Consider the following 21905-nt stretch of genomic DNA (forward strand, 5'->3'; position numbering starts at 1 on the left):
TTTATTTGTTTTTACTTATGCAAAACCTTAATGAGATGATGCTTAAGTTATGTGACCCTTCAATAGCTGGTATTCTGTATAAAGGAAGGTACTCAGACTTTGGGACTTTAATGTACTATGAATGTTGCTGTAATTGCATTGAAATTTGCTTTTTAAATTTTTCTTTACTATCTTGGTAACCATTAGATATTTAGGGACAGACTGCAGATGGGAAATTTTGGTCTCTTACAAACCATGCTGTTCGGTGTTGGTTGTTACCTATTGCAATGCATTTGTGAAATCAGGATGCTGAATAAGATGAACTATCATAGCAATTCAATTTCTAACTTCCTGTAGAAAAAACATCAGGTTTTCATCTCATGCATTCGGTTGTTGGGGAATAAATTGTTTAAGACTGAAATATGAGCCTTCTTTCCCTTTGTTTAGTTCTAGTGAGAGCCCTCTTCAGGCTATCTATGCTGTTAAGCCAGGATGCCCTTAACATATAAAGGGTTATGGAGTACTTACTCTAATTAAATAAGGGAAATAATATAAAATTGAGTATTCCTTTTGAGGCAGATAGTCTGCTGTGTGTTTCTCAAAATCTGTCAAAATGAACTCATCTAGCTTATTTCCATTGTATATGGTTAGTGGGGGACTAAAGTGGCTTTTTTCTTTGTTTTGTTTGCATCTTTTTGGAAGTTGAATACTGGATATTGTAATAATGTGAGTCTTTTAAAAAAGAATAATATTTTCAGAAATTCTTAAGCATTTATCAAAGTTAGTGCTTATACATTCAGAGTTGCTGTTTCATTGTTGAGTGTTTCTTTTCTTAGCAATATGCCATGCTTTTACATCTTTTCTCTTTTTGAATATTGCTGGAGCAGGGCAAAGCTTGGCTGCTTCAGTCTCAAGATTTGATTTTCTTTATTCTAGTATAAGCTTAAAGAAATTCAGTTGTTTCCTTAGTCTGTATTGAATTATCTTGGTATTTAGTAAGTAATCCTTTCTTCCTGTCCACCTGAAAGTCAGTATGTCTTCAAGTATAGTGATCTGCACAAACTTTTGATTTTACATACTAAAAGCCCTGAAATACAGCAAGAGTAACATTTCCTGATAAGGTAGTAGTGAAAATTGCTGAATCAGCAAGTTTGTTTGTTTTTAGACTACTTCTGTAGGGCTCGTTCAACCCAGTGGGGTATTTGCCAGGAGGGCTTCTCTGTAGCACTGAAATACAAAAGTCTGTATCATTGAACTGACTCACTGGGGTGGCTGCATCCTTCTGATAGTGAGATGTGCTGACCATTAGACTTCATGGCTTTACTTCTCTCTCTGTGTCACTGCAGAATAAATGTAGGAGGTAGTTAACATACAGGCCAATTGAGAAAAGGAAAAAAAAAAAACACTAACAAAAGCGCTTTGTACTTTTGAACAGCATTTGGTCAGTTGACCAAAATCAGGAATCTGTCACCTCTTAAAATACGTTTAAAAATGAAATTGATGTATTTCAGCTCAGCTGTATGAATTTGGAGAGTTTGGTATGGTTTGTGTCACTGCAGCAAAAAATGAACACAATTTTGAAGTTTCACAATGCTGTTTTGTTTTTCTGTAGCATATTACATCAGACAGCTACATCCCATGCCTTGCTGATCTCTGCAAAGCCCTCTGGGAAGTCATGCTCAGTTACTACCGAACGATGCAGTGGCATGAGAACCATGACCAAGATGAGGCAGCAGTTGTGTCTTCTGGTAAGAAACTTCTGGAAGCAAAACTTGGATATTTGGAAATAACTTTTCTTGTGCTCAAGTTATTAGTTTGTGTGTTGGTATCTTTGAGGTCTTGGCTCAGTGCCTTCAGCATTTTTGCTTATAGTGTGCAGTAGAGACTGAAACACTCACTGGATTTTTTTGCTCTTCAGTATAAGGTTAATTTTTTAATGAATATTTGTATGTGCCTGTCTAGCAGATGTAAAGTATTTTATTTTAAACAGTGCTTAAGCTAAACGTCCTTCCCCTATTGTGTGGAATCTTAAAAGCAGCTAATAAAAAAATTTTAAAATGTGTTTTTGCTGAAGCTGTTTTTTGATTTGAGGCCATTACTTGAGATGAAAGTTTTTATAACTATATCAGACGTAAAATTCAGAGTTGAAATATTTGCTTTTGAGATGCACTATGTGAAGAAAGATTCTAAAGTTTTGATTGAATTGCCCATTGTCAATAATATTTACATTTACATTTTAAAAAAGATAGTTACATTTTCTTCTCTCGTTTCCATTTTGCTGTGGTTTTTGCTGATGTAAAACCAAGCAGGTACCATAAAGTACTTATTTCATGGAAAAATTACCACAGTAGACTCCTTATTCAGCCACATATGTACTTATAAAACTAGTTCCACTTAGTGTTGTTACTTGCGCTGCCCTGAGGAAAGAAAATAATTGGCACTCTAAAGCCTTTTACAGAAACTATTCAGCCTAATATATATATATATATAAATATATATATATATAGTATATATCTATATATCCCTAATAAAGTGATATATACAGTCACATGCATAATTTTAAATGCGGTGCTTTTAAATGCATGCCGGAGTGTTTTGGTATGTCTATTACTAATCTTCTGTCACTCAGTTTTTAATTTTCTGGAGGAGATGTGGCTTAGCCATAATGTACAACTGAAATGTAGGTCTACTGAATCACTTTTTCAAATACCTCGGCAATGATAAAGCGCACAGAAGGGAATTTTACAAGTACAGTATAATTTCATAGGGACTGTAAATATCTACTGGTTGGTTTTTTTTCTAAAACTCATTGCTCATTCTGCGGTAATTATTAAACCTGTACATGGAATTCTCATTTCATACTTGTTGATTTAATGGCTGTGATATGTGGTAAAGCCAAAGCAAAATTCCTGTAAAAAAGGCATGTGTGTCAGAAGGAAGCAGGGAGGCAGTTCAGGAGACTATGCTAAAGTTTTTCCTCAAATAAGCCTCATAGACTGGAGCAATAGTTGTACCACTATGTCTGGCTTTTATAATTTTGGGAACTCAAGGCTGTCCCAGTATTGTCCCAGTTAATGTCAGCACTCTGAGAAAGTACCTTAAATGTGTCAAGGGACTCTTGATCTTAGGGCACAGGCACAACTGTAGAAGTTGGACTTCAAAGACATTATTTATATAGCTCTTTGTATTTTAATAGTGAAACTTATCCAAAAGAAGTCCTTAGAAAGACAGAATTAAGTATTTGTATGTAGAACTTTTTCACTAATTTTCTCTTCAGTAAGATTAAACTAAAATTATCAACATAACATGAAATTATTTCTACGTCATATTCAATGAGCTGCTACTTATTCTGTGATTTTGTTGTTTGTACAGTAAACAGCAGATTGTTGTAATTTGGGGTTTCATCCCTGAAAATAAACTACTTACTAGAAAATTTTCCATTACACTGTTTGTTGTAGTCAGAGCACTGTTTATGTTTTTAGTAAAAAGTCAAACAGAAAATGAGTTTTAATGGGACCTATGCAGATCATTTTTGTCTTTCCTGCTCGAATCAAAGTTAACTTCGAAGTCACTGGTTTGTGTGAGGGCATGCCTGGTTCAGTTGGATTTTCACATACCATGAAATTTACTATCATGTTGATGCAATTTACATGTATTCATGAGACAATGATTTAACAGAAGACCTGAGAGGTTTACCACTCACTGAAAGTGAGTGGTAAAATGATCACTATGGCATTTAAACTCCTGATTTCACAAGTGTAATCCTAGGGGTAAAAGTTGGTAACAACTCTAGTATCTGTAAAAGATTCAAAGAAAAGCAAGAAGAAAATGATGTAGGATGTAAATTGAATTTCAACCATTTTAATTTTCAAAATGTTTTATTTATAGTACTGTGTAAATTCTGTGCAAGACCTGCTTAGTATTCAAAGAGTGAAGCTAGAGGACAGAGATTTGATTGATTCCTTTTTTTGGCTTTCCTCTACCATACAAGGATTAAACAAAAACCTTTTGTTATGGGTGAAAGCTGCCTTTTTGAATTTTTGAGAAATACTGAAAAACCTGAAGAATTACTGTATTTAAATCAGGCATCTAGAATAATAAGTCCTGGGTGGTTTTGTTCCTTATTTTTATGTGTAGTTATGAATATTTATATGTTCTCTACCTGTTCCAAATTCCTCAATGCAGAATGTGTAAATGCTTGTCCAGTCCTTGATTTTCAAGGAAGTTATCCTAAATTAATGTGTTTGCATGTGTGAAATTAGCTGCAGTGCAGTTCATTCAAAGACTGGAAACAAGACATTCTAGCATGACTGGCCATAAACCAGGAGCATTGGGAGACTGACAGAGAGAGAATATTGCATGATTTTTTTAGTGAACAATAACATTTATGTTGCAGTGTCTGTCCAACCATTCCTTCATGAACGGCAGCTTGTGAGTACAGGTACTATGGTCTTAATCTAGAGAACTGGTCAAAGGCACTGACTTGTTTAGGATTGGCTTCAGTCTGCCGGAGTTTAGAAGAGAGGAGGTTGCAGAAATGTATGAAGAGTGTGCTGTTGCTAGGATTGCTGGTTTTGTTTCCTTGGACAGTCTGAGAAAGGTTAAATCCACTTAGAGGTTTTCTGCTTGGGTTATTCTTTCTGTTTATGTTTCATTTAATCTTCTGTGGAAGATCAGGAAAATGCATTTGTCAGAATTATTGCTTTCAGAAGATGAGCATATTGAGGTACAGTTACTAAATTATAATTTATGTAGGCAGTAGGTAATATTTGTTTTATGATTTTTCTTTCATAAGTAAAATCTTTTTTGCATGCCCTGCAACAGTAGATGTAGTACGGAATTATGTTTAAGGCTGTTTTATGTGCAAACAAGACATTCATCATCTCATTTTGACTTATTAGGGTAAATTCTCAGTTAACCTGCAAAAGCAGTCTCAATATCTTTACACAGGAAAAAATTGAACACAGCTTTGCAGCCTTGGAAGAAATTAATATCCCTAATATAAACCCAAATTCCCAACTGTATTTTATTATGTTTTTAATTTTGATGAGGAGTTATTCAATTGACAGTACTGGAGCTTTTACATTCTGGCTGGTTTTTATGCTGGTTCTGTGTTCTTGAGTTCCAGCTGAGTGGGCAGACACTTTAACTCAACTGGCTTGCCAGTTGTTCTTGGTAGTGTTTGTATGTTCACTACTGTAATCCCTAGCTTGCAGGTAAAGCTTTCTCAGTGTTTGATAAAGTTCATAATTTAATAACATGTCCAGACACACCTTATGGCTCCATCTGCAAGAAATCAAGCAAGGCTAGCATCCTTCTCAGTATTCATATTCCCCACATAATTTAAATGGAGGTGCAGATGTAGAAGATACCATATTTTTGTCGTTCCTGTTAAACTTACATAAACATAATAGGCAATAGTTCTTGTTCTGAGAAACATACGCTGGAAAGGTTCGAATCAGAAACCAGATGGTTGATGGGGAGAAGGACAATGTAAATGATACTCTTTTACTTAAAAAGAGTCTGGCCTAGGACTGGGAGAATGAGTCACTGCTAAGTGCTGTTTGTAATTGGTGATTGTTGCAGAAGGAAACTCTGCTCACTTGACAGTGAGCACTGGATGATCTGAAGAAGATACAATCAAAACATGGTCAGACTGCTGTGCTCTTGTGTATTTTGGTTTAATTGAATTGTCAGTGTCTGATACAAGTCTTAACAATTCCCGTTAGTGAATGTTTTTTCTTTCCTTCTCTTAAATATGTGGTAGTCCAGGCAATGTTGCAGGGTCTGTTCTGCACACATCTGAAAGGTTGATCAAAATCTTGTATCCAGCATCCCATTCCTTACTGGCCTCTTTAGTAAGGTGCACACAATATTTACATGATATTCACCTAGACTGCCAGTTCTGGATTCAGGGCAAGGCATGACAAGGAAAGAGCATTTACTTTGTTGATGAAAATTTCTGAGTGCTGACAAATTGAGGACAGATGTACATTCTTTATGTTTCTGGACTCTTCTTCAGTAGACAACAAAATTAGACATGAAAAATTGCTCTTTTCTCTAAGGAAGGTGAAACTAAACCAGGAGTTTTTCTGGAAAAAGCTGTGAAGCCTAGTAATGAAGAACTGCAAAGGTCAGTCAGAGTTAGCTCTCAGTGTGATCCTTGTAGCACATTGCTACCTGAGGAACAGTATTGGGACAGGTATTTGGTATGCAGGTGATGAAACTCTCCTGGTCTGCATTAGTATATAATGCTTATATGTGCATTATTCATTTCCGTTCAAAAGTTTAGAGCAAAGTAGCTCTTCTGGAGTTTGCATAATTGATAATATGGTAGTAGCTAAGGAAATTTGATTCTGTGTAGGATAACTTTCAAAGCTTTTGGAAATATTTACAATGCCTTTAACTTGAAGTTTCAGATGGCAACAATGTGATTGGGACTGAAGAGAACAGTTTTGACCGCAACTATGTAAAAAAGAAATTGGAACATGGGCTTTCACGAATATGGCAGGTATGGGTTTTGAATTTTGTTTCTCCCTAAATATTTATTCCCTCCCTTCCAGCTCTCAGGTATTAATTACAGTTATATTTATACTAATGTTCTTAAGAAATTTCTCCAGGTTTTTTTTAAAGTGATTTGTTTTGATTTGAATGTATCAAGACCATGGAAATGCAATTTCTATGACTCAGTGGTTGCAATGCTTCCAAACTCAGTCAAGATACCAAAACACAGTAACAGGACTTTCAGTCTGATTCTATTTCTTTCAACCTTTGTGCTGCCGCACAATCTATTTTCTTATCATGTGCTTTTCTCTGTATACTGCTTTATATTTCTGGTATAACCATAGCTATGAAGAACCTGAAGCCTTGTGAACCTGCCTGGTTTCACAGTTTTCCTGGTGTGACTGCTGGATCAGTTTGATGTGTAGTGTCACCCAAAATGTATGATGAAAAAGCAGAGTTCTGTTTTTGTGTTGACAATAAAGCATCTAGGATTGACTCTGTGTTATAGAGTGCTAAAGACACTGATTATAAAATTATTTTAGAGAAATTACCCATGTTATAGAAAATAGAATTCTACGCTAAATCTCGAAAAAAGAATTTATAAGTGCAAGAAACCAAAAAGTGTTAATAAACCAGATATCCAAACCTTCACTTTTTGTCTTCAGTGTATTAAGTATACAAACACTTGTTTGTGTTTTGCAGGATGTTCAATTGAAAGTGAAAACGTATCTTCTGGGAACAGATCTGTCTAACTTCAAATACGACGACTTCATATTTGTACTTGATATTATCAGCAGGTATGCTGGTGTGGTCATAAGACCTTTCAGTACATGTCTGCAAACTTGAGCTCTGATAAGATAGCACTGTTGATTAAGGCTGATACTTGCATTTTGATGCCAGTTTCATTCAAATGTGCTGGTAGCTTGAAGAACAATTCTTTTTTATTGTGAGAGTTTATGAGGATGTATTTGGGAGAGGTAGCATGAACTGCTTTGCTCCCAAGTAGTGCTTAAGCATGATACGATTTCAGTACTGTCTCCCTTTAAGGTTTGGGATGCACAGGTCTAATGATTGTTTTTCTAAGAGCTTTTAGAAGGAGTCTCAGTTGAGCAGAAAAATACTGTGGTACTGCCAACCTGTACAATATTATAGCCTTCTATTTTGGTAATAAAATGACAGATTGAGACTGTGAACTGACAGCTTTCCCTGTGTAGTGGGCTCTCAGAAATACGTTTATTTTGCTATGGCTCTTTGTCTCTCTCTGTATGATACACAATGATAGGATTTGAAGGAAAATGAGACATGGACTTTTGTGGAATGCAACCTTAACATTACAATGTAACACTGATGCTCTCCGTTTATGAAGATACCTGTACACTCACAGTTGGAACACCAGTATTAAGAAATCAATAAATATTTCTAAACTCTGTTTTATTACTCTAGGCTGATGCAGGTTGGAGAAGAATTTTGTGGCAGTAAGTCTGAAGTTTTGCAAGAATCTATCAGAAAACAAAGCGTTAATTATTTCAAAACATACCACAGGTGAGACAATTACATGTGCAGTGAATGATTCTAATGACGTTTATTATTGTTGGGTAAACACTTTCCAAAGGAATTCCACTGCATAATGTGGGATGACAGAGTATGTTTCATGATGAGAATAAGGCTCTGAAGCCTGCAGAAGGGAAGAGGATAGAGAAGCGTTTGCTTCCACCGTGTTTGTGGGAAACCATAGCTCTGAAGCAGGCAAGCCAGATAAAGGTGAAAAGCTTTTTTATGTAGAACTTCAGTAGTTTTTTAGGTTGCCTCTTGTCTCCTGGCATCCTGAGGAGGAATGCCTCTGAAGTCCATACCTTGTAGCAAAATTGTGGCTTCCTTTTCTATGCTATTGCTTAAGGAGACTCATCATGTATGACTATGAAATATTTTTTTTCAATATGCAGTTCTGTCTTGCATCAAATAAGGTATTTAGAACTGAGTCCATCCTTTTGAGTTGTGTTTTCACAGCTTTTTCATTGGCAGGATTAAATTACATTTCAGTCAGCTCTTGTCGTATCTGAGGCCAGTCATGTGTTGTTGTGGACAGGCATTCTCTGGACTCAGATATGTATATGGCTATGACAGCTTCAAGACTTGTCTTTTTATTTGTTTGTTTTAGTTGTCTTGATTTTCCAAATGTTTTGGTTTGTGTCATTGATAACTTTTTAATTCTAGTTGTCTAGCATTATGTTCTTTCTGCATGTAAAAAGCTAGGAAGATATGAGAAGAAATACAGCACTCCATGCTCTAAGAAATGCTTATTTTCCTAGTCTTGATCTGTTGTCCTCTGTTTTTTGGGAGCTGTCACACAACTAATACATCCAGACCCATTTGCAAAGTCTGAGACTTTCTGCCTAAAATGTATAAAGTATGAAAATTAGGGCAGGAGAACATGAAGCAGTGTCTAAATTCAGAAGATCAGAATGTGGTTTGGAATTTCTTCCAGCTTTTGTAGTTTGTAGCTAGGAATTCTTTCTGGACATTTGATGAAGACCTCAGTTTGAGTTGTCTGAAAAACTTGAGCCTTAGTCAGATCCACATTATGTCTTGTCAAGAGATAGCACTTATTTTTATTTCTTGAAACTTCTCTGAATCCTGAACTGAATTTCATGAACTGATTTTGGTCTACCTAACCATCTTTTCCTATACTGACTTACCACTTAATGCCTTATTGGGTTAAGTAAATATCATTTTTACTGTTATGGTTTTGCTTAACAGCTTAAGGACTCATAGACTAATTTTCTGAATTATCTTTGAGTAAAATAAAGGTTAAGGAGCATTGATGGAATATGTATAAAAATAATAATTTTTTGAAATAACTTGTGTTTTTTAGGATAATGTAGTTCTTGTGAAAAGAACATGAAATATTTATTGACATGACTTAAGTTATGTGAGACGTTTTAATAATTTCTACGTGTTTTATGCTGCATGGGTATTGTGAAGATTAATTGAATGATGTTTTCATCCTCAGAATGAAAAATATAAAAAACCCCTGTCTCAGAGCTGTATCCCCTAGGTTGTATTAAAAAAAAGCTTTAAGCATCTTGCCTTTTCAGATCAAGCCGATGTGGCTTTCAGTCCTCTTGGGTATTTAATTGGAGGGGAAAAAAAAAAGCAGTAGTGCTTTTAAGGATTCATTAGTACATGAAAGCTACACAGAGCTGAAATGCTTAGAGTCCAGGAGTAATCAGTTCTTTGTTTTTGTAATTTGACATACGTGGTTTCCTGAGCCAGTGTGGTGTTATAGAGAACGGCCAACATGGAGAAAATATTGAAAGGAATTGGCCATGTGTTTCAAAAAACATAGAAGGGAACATAGTACTAGAGCATACATAAAGGCTTTTTTTTTTGGATGGAAATTGATTGTTCTGATAAATCAGAATGGGCTTTTGGCAAAGAGCATCAGTAAGGTGATTTTTGAAATGCAATTTACTTTTTGTACTGATACACTTGTAAAAAGGTGTGTCTGATCACTAAAGCTTTTCAGGGAATGAATGCATCAGGTCTTCATGCATTCCCCTTTCTAGATGTATATGCTGGTGAAAATTTAGAGCATTTATTCAAATACTGTCAGAACCTCAGTTTCAGATTTGAAATGCTACAAAACCTGTTGTTGTGTGGCTTTTAAATGTTTGCTTTTCTATGACTCTTTTGCCTTAGTCTCCCTCACAAAGAATTTTAATCTGTAATGCTGGTTTTCACAGCATCTCTATCTACTGTTTTTGTTGGCTTTACTGTGAGAAGATCTGCAAGCTATGGGTTCTCAATGCCCTGAAAATAGCACTTGTAGTCTATTTGTATTTAGCTGGTGAATTTAAATAGACACAGCACAATTCAACACATTGCTTATCTCATTGTGGCAAGCAAATTTGAATTTTAGTGGTGGTTGTAGTTCATTATTGAAGTTGTGGTATTGCTAGAATATTTTATTGCCTGATTAGAAACCCAGTGCATAATTTACCAACTGTTCCTTGTTAAATGAAACAATATGCCCTATATTAAGAAGAAAAGATAGAGCAATATGATCCCAAAAAGCACTCATTGCTGTCTTTTCCTATGTGTGTTCCACTTATGTGGCAAAATTTTTTCATTATTAAAGATATTTCTGCTTATGACAGAGTGGAGGCTTTTCTAGTGATTAAAAACAGAGTACAAAAAATGCAGAGATGTAATGGCTTGATTACTTTTCCTTATTACTGTATTGATACCAAAGTAAAATTAAGCTATGAAGAAAATTAGAGATTTATAGCCATTTAACTTTTTTTTTTCTCTGACAAGCTGAGACGTCTGTAGAATATTAGTTCTGTCCAATTCCCTTTGCTCTCTGTTGGCTTCAGTGTGTTTGAAAAAGAGCATCTGTCCTATGTGAGCTCTTGAAAGCTGTTGTGCTGCTAGTAGAGGGTTTGTATGTATTATATTGCTTTCTACAGTTTACAGAGGAAAAAAAGTCCAGTATTTCTGCATAATTGTAGGTGTCTATAATTTGTAATGGTTTCAACCAAAAAAATTTGTTTACAAATTTTGGAGATAGTCTCAAAGAATATCTCTCTCAGAGGTGTCATAAAAAATACACTGTTTTAGTATGCACAGCTTTTGGGTGGTTTGTTGGTTGGAAGAATTACTTAAATACTTGTTTTAAGGTGTAACTTTTTGTACAGTTTTAGAAGGAGTTTTTCACTGCAGAAGTGAAGTAATTGACAACTTTGTGATTTACTCTTTCTGCCAATTAAGAGTATTCATTTGTGTTTCAGAACCCGTCTTGAAGAACTAAGAATGTTTTTGGAGAATGAGACCTGGGAACTTTGTCCTGTTAAATCAAGCTTTAGTATTTTGCAGCTTCATGTACGTTCTATGAATAAAACATACAAATGTATTAATACTTGAATAACTAAGAGTCCAGGTGTTCTAAGAAGCAGTAAGATCCATGAACTACTGTACAAATGTTTTTAATGGCTTCTAAAAGCTCCTCAATTTTACTTCTATGGTATTAGAAACTTAGGGTCAAATGGTTTTGAAACAGTAGTGTTTCTGTTTCAGGCAGGCAGAGGTTTTTATGGAAGATGCTAGAGTTGTAAGCATAATGTTAGCCTTTATTTTTCATGTTTCGATGTACTGTTAATATGTCCAGTGTTATTTTCTAAATTATTTATCTGACAGTAAGATGCTAAAAGATGGGTGCTTAAAAGTAGTTGCATGAGCACTCACTAGCTTGTACCAATTTGGCATCTGTTTCTGAAAACATAGGTCATATGGGCTCATTTGGAAAGGAAAAAATTCTTCTGTGGTGAAGCCAAACAAGTAATCAGTGTACTCACCTTCTAATCACCTGAAGTGATTTTTTTGATTTTTAGCATGTGGTAGATGAAATTAACTTGTTTTGCCAAATAAAACATGGTGCCTGTGATTAAAACTATGACTAAAGTTCAAAAATCTTTTAGCACAGCAATGTTAAGCAAGATCATTCTGCAGCTTCTGTGGAGTTAACAGTAGAAGTAAGCAATAGGCTACTGGGTCACTAAAAGTACAGAGGGAAAGGAAGGGAGGACCCTCAGCAGCATCTAGCAGCAAAAGAAATAATATTTTTAATAAAGAAATGGGATCATAAATCCATACATACTGCTCAAGGGACTGGAGCAGCCAGAAATGGCAGGAAGTTACTGATTTGTTTAAGCAAACAGAAATCTAACATTGTAGTCCTTTTAGCTGTGTGTGTTTTGATCTTTAAACCTTTAGTAAATTGAAAATATACATTTTGCCCTTATGAATATCAATAGCTAGAGTTTAACAGATAAAAATGGTATGTCATCTGAGATAAATTGTGTTTTTTAGAAAAAAAAAGTCAAAAATCATGCCTCATGGATCCTGGTTGGTCCATATACTTGCAAAAGTTTGTGCACTCACCCGGTGATCAGAAACTCTGCAGTGCATTTGGGAAGTAAAAAATTTTGAGAACTTTTTAAAAATAAAGTATCAACAAGAAAATTTCAGCTTTAGTAAATTACTAGGTAACTTGTGTAAAGCAAACTGCATTTTTGGTAGAATTTAAGTCTTTTTCTGTCTCCTTATTTCTGTGAAATAAAGAACCCAATTAGTTTTCACCTAGTTTTAGACAGTGAATACTTTCAGAATGCAGATGTATTGCATGTTGTAGCAGAAAACTGCTAAAATTACAAAGACAAGCAGTGTAAGGTTGCCACTTTCAAGATTAGCTTGAGCCAGCTTGAAAAGCAAAATAAGCAGCAAACTTTGGCTAAAAGTTAATTGTCCACAGGTTTGTTGTTATCCTCTGTTTTTATGGAACTGGAGTCAGAATAATATTGAAAATGCCTGATTAAAATTGTAATTTATTTCTATTGCTAGGAATTTAAGTTCATGGAGCAGTCACGGTCCCCATCCGTGTCACCGAGTAAGCAACCTGCCTCAGCAATTTCATCAACGGTAACGTTGTTTGAGCAGTACTGTAACGGAGGAAACCCCTTTGAAATTCAGGCCGACAGCAAAGATGATGAGACAGAAGACGTGTTAGCTTCCAATGGGGTATGGAGTGTTTCAGGAAAATAGAAAAAAAAATAAAAGCAAATGGTGCTTTCAGTAAATTACGATTTATTTTGTGTAGCAATGATGGCAAAGTGTCTTAGTACAAGAATCTGTTGCCTGCAGTACTGTGCTGCTTTGCTTTTACACGTGCCAGAAAGCCAGGCATCCTGTTTAAAGTTCAGTTTGTTTTGCACTGAATCAGCACTTTTTTTCCACTGAAGTCAAGTGTTCCTGAAGGTTAGCAAGACATGTTCCACCTAAATTAGTATTTTTCCAGGGGTTTAAGTTAGCTTTCTTTGTGGAGATAATTTTATCATTTTAGGACTTGCTTTCTGGCTTCATAGGAAAGAATCATTGTGGGTTGCTCCTTTTGTTGTGCTTGTTCACACCTACGTGATTTGCCATGGATTTTCTGATGTTTGTTACGTCATTTTTAGTTGTAATTTAAATGCTCAGGACACTCTCTTTATTGTGAGTTCTTCTATAAAACTGAACAACAACTGTGTGGGTTTTTTCAGAAGTCTGCCAAAATCTAGCAGTGATCAAACGTGTTTTAATGTAAAGCTTTGTACCATTCTGTTAAACACTACTTTAGCATGTTTTTGTTAAAGCTTTTGTTCTTGTTTATCCCTTTGATGAATAATGTTTTCTTGAGCTTAACTTGTGCTACTGAGACTGGATAACATCTCAAGAACAAAAAAGAATAATTGCTGGTTAGTGATTTCAAACTCCTCTGGTACCTTGCAGGTTGCTGCTAGTGAATGAGAGCCTACATTGTTCCCATATTTTTTGTTTAGTGACTTGTAAGCACATACTTACACTTGTAGAAGGCTAGAATTGTCTTCATTTCTTGACTGTGGATATGTTGAGGTATTTTTATTTCTATCTGCACATTCGTATGAGGTATGAAAACTCTGCAAACAAGTTAGAACAGACCTTCTTCGGTTTTTCCATTTCTAACATTTTATGCTGCAGAAATCTGTTTCTCCTAGCTTCAAGAAAAATTTAAAAGACATTGTCTTACTCTGTGCTAAGCTTTTGTTTTTACAAGCATGAAATCATTTGATGAAAAAACTAAATAGCAAATGCTGATGAATATGTTGGAGACACTGTTTTGTTGGCTTTCACCAGCATGAAGTGTCACATTGCTGCCAAGCAGTCTTCTATCAGTAAAAAAGAATCGCAGAATCAGTGAATTGTTAGTGTTGGAAGGGACCTCTGGAGATCATCTAGTCCATCACCCAGAGAAGGTGACACAGGAATGTGTCTGGGTGGGTTTTGAATATGTCCAGAGAAGGAGACTCCATGACTTCCCTGGGCAGCCTGATCCAGTTCTCTGACACTTCCTCATGTTGAGGTAGAACTTCCTGTGTTTTAGTTTATGGCCATTGCCCCTCATCCTGTTGCTGGGCACCACTGAAAAGAGCCTGGCACCATCCTCTTGGCATCTGCCTTTGAGATGTTTATATGCATTCATGAGATCCCCTCTCAGGCTTCTCCAGACTAAACAGGCCCAGTTCCTGCCGTATCTCCTCATAAGAGAGACCCCCTAATCATGTTTGTGGCCCTCCACTGGACTCTCTCCAGTAGCTCCTTGTAATACCTTCTTCTGACTTCAGCTGAATATTATCTTTTCCCTCTTTCCTCCAAAGATGAACCTTTTTTCAGAAGTAGTAGTGCTTGAAGTCTCTTACGGCATCCCACTTCTGGTACCATCTGGCACAGACACTGCAGGCTTATGAGAGGTAGTGGTCTTGCAGGTCTTTCTGGCACTCTTTGTAACCTTCACGAGTTACAAAACATAAATGTAAATCAGACAGAAATTTATCTCTGTGAATGGAGGCACAGGACAGGTTAATTAACTTGTCAGTAGGTGTACAGGACATCTACCAGGGCCGGTACTGGAATGAAGGTATTTTGTGACTGAGGTGACTATACTCCACAGATGACCATCCTACTTTCCATTTTGACATTTTTAATCTTCTCTCTCTGTTACTATTCCAGAGGCAGGGTAACTGAGGTTCTTGTTAATAGATCCCTTGGGATGGATTAGAGTGAAACACCACTGAATGATTGGTGTTTATACATACATATACATGGCAGGTTTATTTTAGAACAATTTGGTTTCAGTGGAAATGAGGTATGTAGCAGTTTTATCTAGCATGTTATTATCTATAGTAATATAAATATATAAAAGTATCAAGTTATAATTTAAGAAAACATACAATGAAAAGAAAGAAGGAAAGGATAAGAGTAGATAGTGGAAAGATAACATCGTTTGTGGATCCAACCGAGACTTGATTTTTGCAATTTCAGTGTCCATTGGTCAAAGTGATGGTCACAGTCTTGATCTGCTGGGGTTGAGTGAAACCCACCAAACATAAAGTTCACTGGGTTAATAGACATTCACATTCAGGGAGGAGCACCCAGGTACCTCCCCTGGGGGGGTTGTTTTACACTGTCTGCTACAACACTCTGGATCATATGCAGTTCTTCGGTGGAAGGCCCCAGAAATGAGTCTGGGGGCACTTTGGGGGTCTTCGATGGTTTGTGGCCCCTTCTAAATGACCTGACTGCTATTTGGCCCTGCTTAGTTGAGCCAGCTATGCCTTATCAGAAGGGGTGAATACCTTAAGGCTTATGTGATACCTCCTCATGGGAAGGACATTGGCATGATAAAAAGCATTATCCTATCTCACAGGATCTGCTTATTCTTGGCCTTTTCCCTTATCTGGCTCAAAAAACGGCTTGTTGCTAAACAAAGGCTGGTTTGTTGTGGTCATGCTCTGGTGGTGGGTGTGCACCCCCTCTGTCTTATGTACATCAGGGGTTTTGTCACCACACAGCTGGGGTGTGCAAACCTGGCCTCAGCAGAGCACCTGCTGTTCTTGCAAATTGCGGATTGTTCGAGCCATTAACCTGTAACATTTCAGTCTCTCACGACTGTTGTTCCAAAGTGCTGACACAGAAAGGACTCCTATTTAAAAAGTAGAAGGTACACCTGTTTTGTTATTCTTTACATAGAAAGATAAATAACCTGCTTAGGACAATGTAGGATAAAATTTTTACTGAGGTTTTGTGTTTCGGTGTCTTGGCTGACCAGTTAAGGTTGAGGCACATTTTAGCACTGAAAATTGGAATTATTTCAAATGGAGGTTGCAAAATTTTGTTTCCAGAGAATGCCGGCATGTTACCAAATATAGAAAGAAGTAGCATGATAGGGACATAAACAGTTAATTTACTTGTCAGTTTATCTGTAGGGTGGGAAGAACTGTCAGGACTTTTTTTGAGAATTTTAAAGTCTTTTGAAGTGCTTAGTTGTTGCCCCTGGACCCAGTCACCTCAGCTATGTATCTTGAGCATCAGTGAGATGCTTTATGTCCCTTTTCTGTAGCTTCTTAAAATGTCTTTGTTGTGATACAGTTAACTTCCAGTATTGTAATGCTCTTCAACTTTGATCAATCTTACCGCTGCCTATGGGTTGGTTTGAGTGGATTGCCTAAACACTTGTAACTGATTATTGCTACAAGATGTCTGAATTCATTTTAGCACTTTAAAATTTACTGCAGACTGTGCATGTTCAAAATAGATTTATAAGGTCTCTTCAGGTTGAGGTCACTATTTAATTTTTGTGAGTTAATGCATACTTTAAAATACAGATGCATTTGTCTCATAAATAGCTTTTCCAGATCATTAATAGCATTAGATTGAGGAAACTTAATAAAGTATTTTTCCAAGTTAAAAAAAAAATTCTCAAAATAGCTCTTATTCTATGATGTTAAAACAGTTAATTAATGTCAACTGTCAGATTCTTACATCAATAGGAATTATAGTTAACAGTTTTTAGTCAATTTATTGTTCTACTCTCACTGGATTTTAATTGAATCAGCACATCATTTATTATATTTTAATGCATAATAAGTGGTGGTAATTCTCTGTGCTGATGTTCCAGCCAAGTTAGTTAAACTGTGGTTCTTTTTGCTCTTAGTCAAGGCTGACCTCGGCTCATTTTTGAAATAAACTGAGCTGCTTTCATTACAACTTTCCTTTGTCTAAAATGTTCATAAGGCAGATATTTTGCCTGGGAATACTAATGGTCTGAACATTTCTCTTGAGTGTCTCATACTATATTCTTTTTTTTCCACCGGAGCTGTTTTTGTTTTTAATTTGTTTGTACAAATGGGGGGTTCTTGCATTTATGACATAGTGCTTTCATAGTGCTAGCCTTTAAAAGTCTCAGCAACTTGGGGCTAGGGCATGCATGACTGAAAAAATACATGTCCTAGTGTGTTTTGGCTGCCAGTTCTTAAGGATCCTGGAGCCAGTGTGTTACCTGTGTCACTACTGACTGTTTGTATAAAGTGGCTTCAAAGCGATGTATGTGTTAAGGAAAAGTCTCTCTCTTCAAGTCTCTCTTCAAGTGCAGGTACATTCTGGAGTTGTGCGAAAAGACTGCAAGTTTTTTTTTGTTTGTTTTGGTTTCTTTTTCTAATTAAATGTGTACAATATAAACAAGTATTTTTGTGAAGCAATAGTTTTTTTCTTCTTGCAATAATAATTAAGTATTATGCAGTGCCAGGGTTTTTTTGTTTGTTTGTTTTACTGCCACTGTATAGATGAATTTTGAGGATTTATTACCCTTTTTTTTTCAGATTATAAAGCAAATTATAAAAGCTCAAATATGTGGGTACTTTATACATCAACTAGAAAGCAAAGCAAACTATTGGTAGCTGAAATAGAATGATGCAAATATTTACTCAATCAACATAATATAATTTGCCTGCTGCATTTTTAAAGAGCATGTTAGCAGCCTTTCAACCAGCAAAGTTATTTGTATTGCAATCAAGGTAAAAGCCAAAAAGTGCAAAAAGTGCAACATTAATGAGTGACAATATTATAAGAAAAATAATTGTAGTCAATTTATTATTTTCTTTTTTTTTTTTAACAGTATGAATCAGATGAACAAGAAAAAAGTGCGTATCAGGAGTATGATAGCGACAGTGATGTTCCTGAAGAGTTGAAAAGAGATTATGTGGATGAGCAGACAGGAGATGCCCCGATAAAAAGGTAAGTAGGCCATGTGCATCCTTGGTATAATTTATCTGCTTTTCATCTCAGTATTCTAATTAGTTCAGTTTGTGTAATCTACAACAGTGGAATAATAATCAAATAATCATTATGCTGCCTGCATAGTTAGAAGGCTCAGCACTTAGATCTCCAGAATGGGGAGGAGCATTAAACCTCTCATCATTATTACAGACAAAACCTGAAGAAAGGAACATTTTGAAAGCATATAAAGGCTCTCTGAAGCAGGTAGTGGAAAACTGATTAGTGAGGATTAGATGTTAACTGAAGGTTCTTCTATAGCAGCTGTTGTATATATGTGTAATTTCTGTTGTGTCAAAAGCAGTTGTTTGCAGACAAGTGGTTTGAGTTTTGGGCTTCTGCTTCTGCAGAACAGTAAACTTCTTCAGGTTAAGAAAAAAAAACCAGATTCTTCCATAGCTTGAAGGCAGTAATTTTGAATTTTAAATTCTCTTTTTCTTTATGAACACACACGTAGATATATAAATGAATATACATATTCTATTTTGATGTATATACAAGAGTATTTTATTTATATATATTCATATAAGCAAAGCCAACTTCGTATCCTTTAAAAGGATCTGAAAACAAGTTTCTGTCTAGGACTCTGTACAACTTGGATGTACATTCAGACTTTGTGAAGCAGGCTAACATTTTTTTATGTAGGGTTTGCAGGACAACTAGAATGCCATCACCTGGGTCAGAGCAGAGTAATGTACAAGAGTTGCTGTCCATAGGTTTGTGCTGCGAAATTGAAATTTTTCTAAGAATATAATTTTGAGGTATGGCAGCTGGTAGAAGGTTTCTCTTGTAGAAAATGAAAATGTCTCTAGTTGGATAAATATCAAGTCTAACTTCCTGCCTCCTTCAGGCATTACATTTATGAAAAATTTAATGACTATTTTAGCTTAACCTTCCTCAATATTACTTCTGTGTCTAGATAGTAACTTTCAGCTGTAGGTGACTAATCTGCCTCTTTTTGTTGTGACTTGTGTTGTTTTTATTCTCTTTATGAATTATGAATTTCGGTCAGAGTGATTAAAATGACTGTTGAGGCAAGACAGAAGCCTGCAGAACTCCAGCATTAAAATAGAAGTCAAAAATTCCTTTCTCCAGCACAATTCTATATAATTAGATCAGGCTTCTCTCTAAATATTAGAATCCTAACCCAGTTGTGCTTTGGCATAAATAAAATACTGCACTGGAAGACATATTGTCATGTGAAAGAAGGGGGGAGGAATAATATATTTTCCACTGAATTTTGTTTGTATATCTTTGAATGTTTTCACATTTGGTGTGTTTTGTTTTGTTTTGTTTTCTTTCAAGTGTTTCTCGAGAAACTCTGAGGAGCAGAAAGAGATCAGATTATAATCTCAATAAAGTGAATGCACCTATTCTAACAAACACTACACTGAATGTAATAAGGCTTGTTGGTATGTAGAATAATTGTAGTTTTTTATAAGTGTTTTTGATTTTTGTGCAAAATTATGGATTATAGCAAATATGTTGAATGATATTTAAGGCCCTGAAAAATATGCCTAATTGGGCTCTATTTCTACTCTTTGAAAATGTTAATAAAATAGAAATAAAGCACTAAACAAATATTTTAAATTAAATAGATAAATTTGCTTATATCTTGTGAGTTATTTTTAACTGGAAAATTAATCTGCATGCATATGTTGGGTTTAACCTATAATGGTAGTTTATTTGTCTAAAATATTGAATGTGTTAGAAGAGTGGAGATAGCAAGCAAAAAGATGAATGCTCTATGTTGCTTAATGTGTTTTATTAAATGCTTTATTTTAAAGTAGAATAGTTGCACAAGTAAGAACTTTAAGACTGGGGGTTTTTTTTCCATTTCATTACTCAAATTCTCATACTCAGAATAACTGTTTTTACTGCATGGTAATCAGCTAGAAGAAAAGAGCCCTCTCATACATCCTAGTAATCCCTAGGGAGTTTAGGGAATCTCTGTCCTTGGAGGTGATCAAGATGTGACTGAACAGGCTGTTGAGCAGCCTCCTCTCTTTAGACCTCCTCTGAGCTGGAGGTTGCACTAGGCCACTTCTTGAGGTCTTTTCTTGCCAAACTTGTCTATGTAAACACTGGCCTCCAGTTCTAGATGTGATGGGATTGATTTTTCATGATCATGCCTTCTGTGTGATGATCTGGATAATTGTACGATAGCAATTTTCTGCTACTGACTTCTGTTTTATTTATAGAGAAGGGGAAGTAACTGCTAAATTTATCTGAGTAGGCAGAAGAGAGAGGAATTCTGTATGTGTTACATTAATGAGGTTTGCCTTCAATGTTTGTGTGCTTGAAAATGATTGTTGCACTTCAGAGTAAGCCCTTTTAAAAGAGGTTACTCCAACACCTGGTTAGTACCTTTTGCTGTCTTTGAGGGCAGCATGAGAGTTGGGAATTAATTTTCTAAACCTTTTTTGCAGGTTTGCTAAAACCTTTTTTTTCACTTGAGCATTTACCATAGAGACCTGAAATGAGAGTTCATTCTGTTGTGACTTTTCTGGCATTGATCTGTGACTTAGGTTGGAGAGATTTGTTTGCTGCCCTCTACTATAAGGTTTTGCTCTAAGAAAATTTAGGATTGAATCTGGAAACCTCTCATGGCACTTCCATACAAACTCCAGCCTCTGTCCCTGCCATAAAACATTGTACAAGCAGGTGAAGCAGTAGTTGTGGTTTTCCAATTTTATGTGAGGAGTCTTTCTATTTGTGGATTGTGTTCATAACCCCAAAATTAAACATTATTTTAAAAGCTCATATATATGCTTTTTTCTCCTTCTGGAATTATTATTAATTTTCATTTTTTCTGCTGTTTGGGGTGTTTTATGTTGTTTTTGTAATGAGTGATAGTAGTGCTATTTATAGCATGGAATTAGAAAGGGACCTCGTGCACGAGGAAGATGTCATTTAACACTGCCTGTAAATATGCTTGTTTTGAGCTTGAGCTTAAAAATATTTCTGTTCCCACCACTCATTCTAATAGGAATTCTATTCCAGAAACCTATAGATTAAAAAAAAAATCCACCTATTTTCTGCTGACTTGATCTTATGACAAAAGAAACTTTCAGGATTAACAGATCGTCTTGTTTTTTGATGTGTACTGTTTACAGAAAGCAATCCTATTTCTTCTCAGTCTTTGATTTGCTAAACAATGTGCCAAGATTTTTAGTATCCTCTGTATTTATCCACTAGAAACTTAAATTTTCTGTTCCTTTTATAATCTTACCAAAATCATGTGCAATACTTTGGATGAGATCTTCCTGCATTCTCTAATTTTTCTGTCATTGCATCATGGTCACAAGCTCCTTCCATTTTGCACCTCTTTTGATTTTCTACAGCTTCCTTGTACTGGCAGTTCAATTCATGTGTAACAACCTTGTACAGCCAGCAGATCCTTCACTTTCCCAGTTTTTCCCAAGAGAAAAGCTGCTAGCTTATAGTAGAAAGATGCGTGTTTTTAATTGTCCCCTAAATGAATAGATTTACAATTTGTGCTACTGGATTTCATCCAGTTTTTATTACAACAGTCATCAAGTACTCCTGTACATATGTCAGTTCTTTTCTGTTTTGATGGTGCCCCTTTATTTTTTTCTATTGTCACTCATTTTTGTGCCAGAGTAATTAATGACAATATTAAAGAAATGGCCTATTGCTGGGAGCTCCACTAGTAGCTTTTTCAGTTACTTCCCTTTTCAACACACTCTAGCTTCACTTATTTACTGTGCAATATTTTT

General features: G+C 35.7%; 1 protein-coding gene across 1 annotated transcript in view; it reads left to right on the forward strand.

Annotated features, from left to right (window-relative positions):
- The window catches only part of VPS50 (VPS50, EARP/GARPII complex subunit), an 82641-nt gene that overhangs the window by 29706 nt on the left and 31030 nt on the right, over nucleotides 1-21905 (forward strand). The window contains exons 13-20 of the mRNA XM_017729175.1: nucleotides 1592-1727; nucleotides 6393-6490; nucleotides 7186-7280; nucleotides 7927-8025; nucleotides 11274-11364; nucleotides 12883-13059; nucleotides 18008-18126; nucleotides 19471-19577. Coding sequence (XP_017584664.1) covers nucleotides 1592-1727; nucleotides 6393-6490; nucleotides 7186-7280; nucleotides 7927-8025; nucleotides 11274-11364; nucleotides 12883-13059; nucleotides 18008-18126; nucleotides 19471-19577 — 922 coding nt within the window. The remainder of the gene's footprint in view (nucleotides 1-1591; nucleotides 1728-6392; nucleotides 6491-7185; nucleotides 7281-7926; nucleotides 8026-11273; nucleotides 11365-12882; nucleotides 13060-18007; nucleotides 18127-19470; nucleotides 19578-21905) is intronic.

This window comes from Corvus brachyrhynchos, unplaced genomic scaffold (assembly GCF_000691975.1).
Source record: "Corvus brachyrhynchos isolate BGI_N302 unplaced genomic scaffold, ASM69197v1 scaffold142, whole genome shotgun sequence".
Taxonomy (NCBI): Eukaryota; Metazoa; Chordata; class Aves; order Passeriformes; family Corvidae; genus Corvus; species Corvus brachyrhynchos.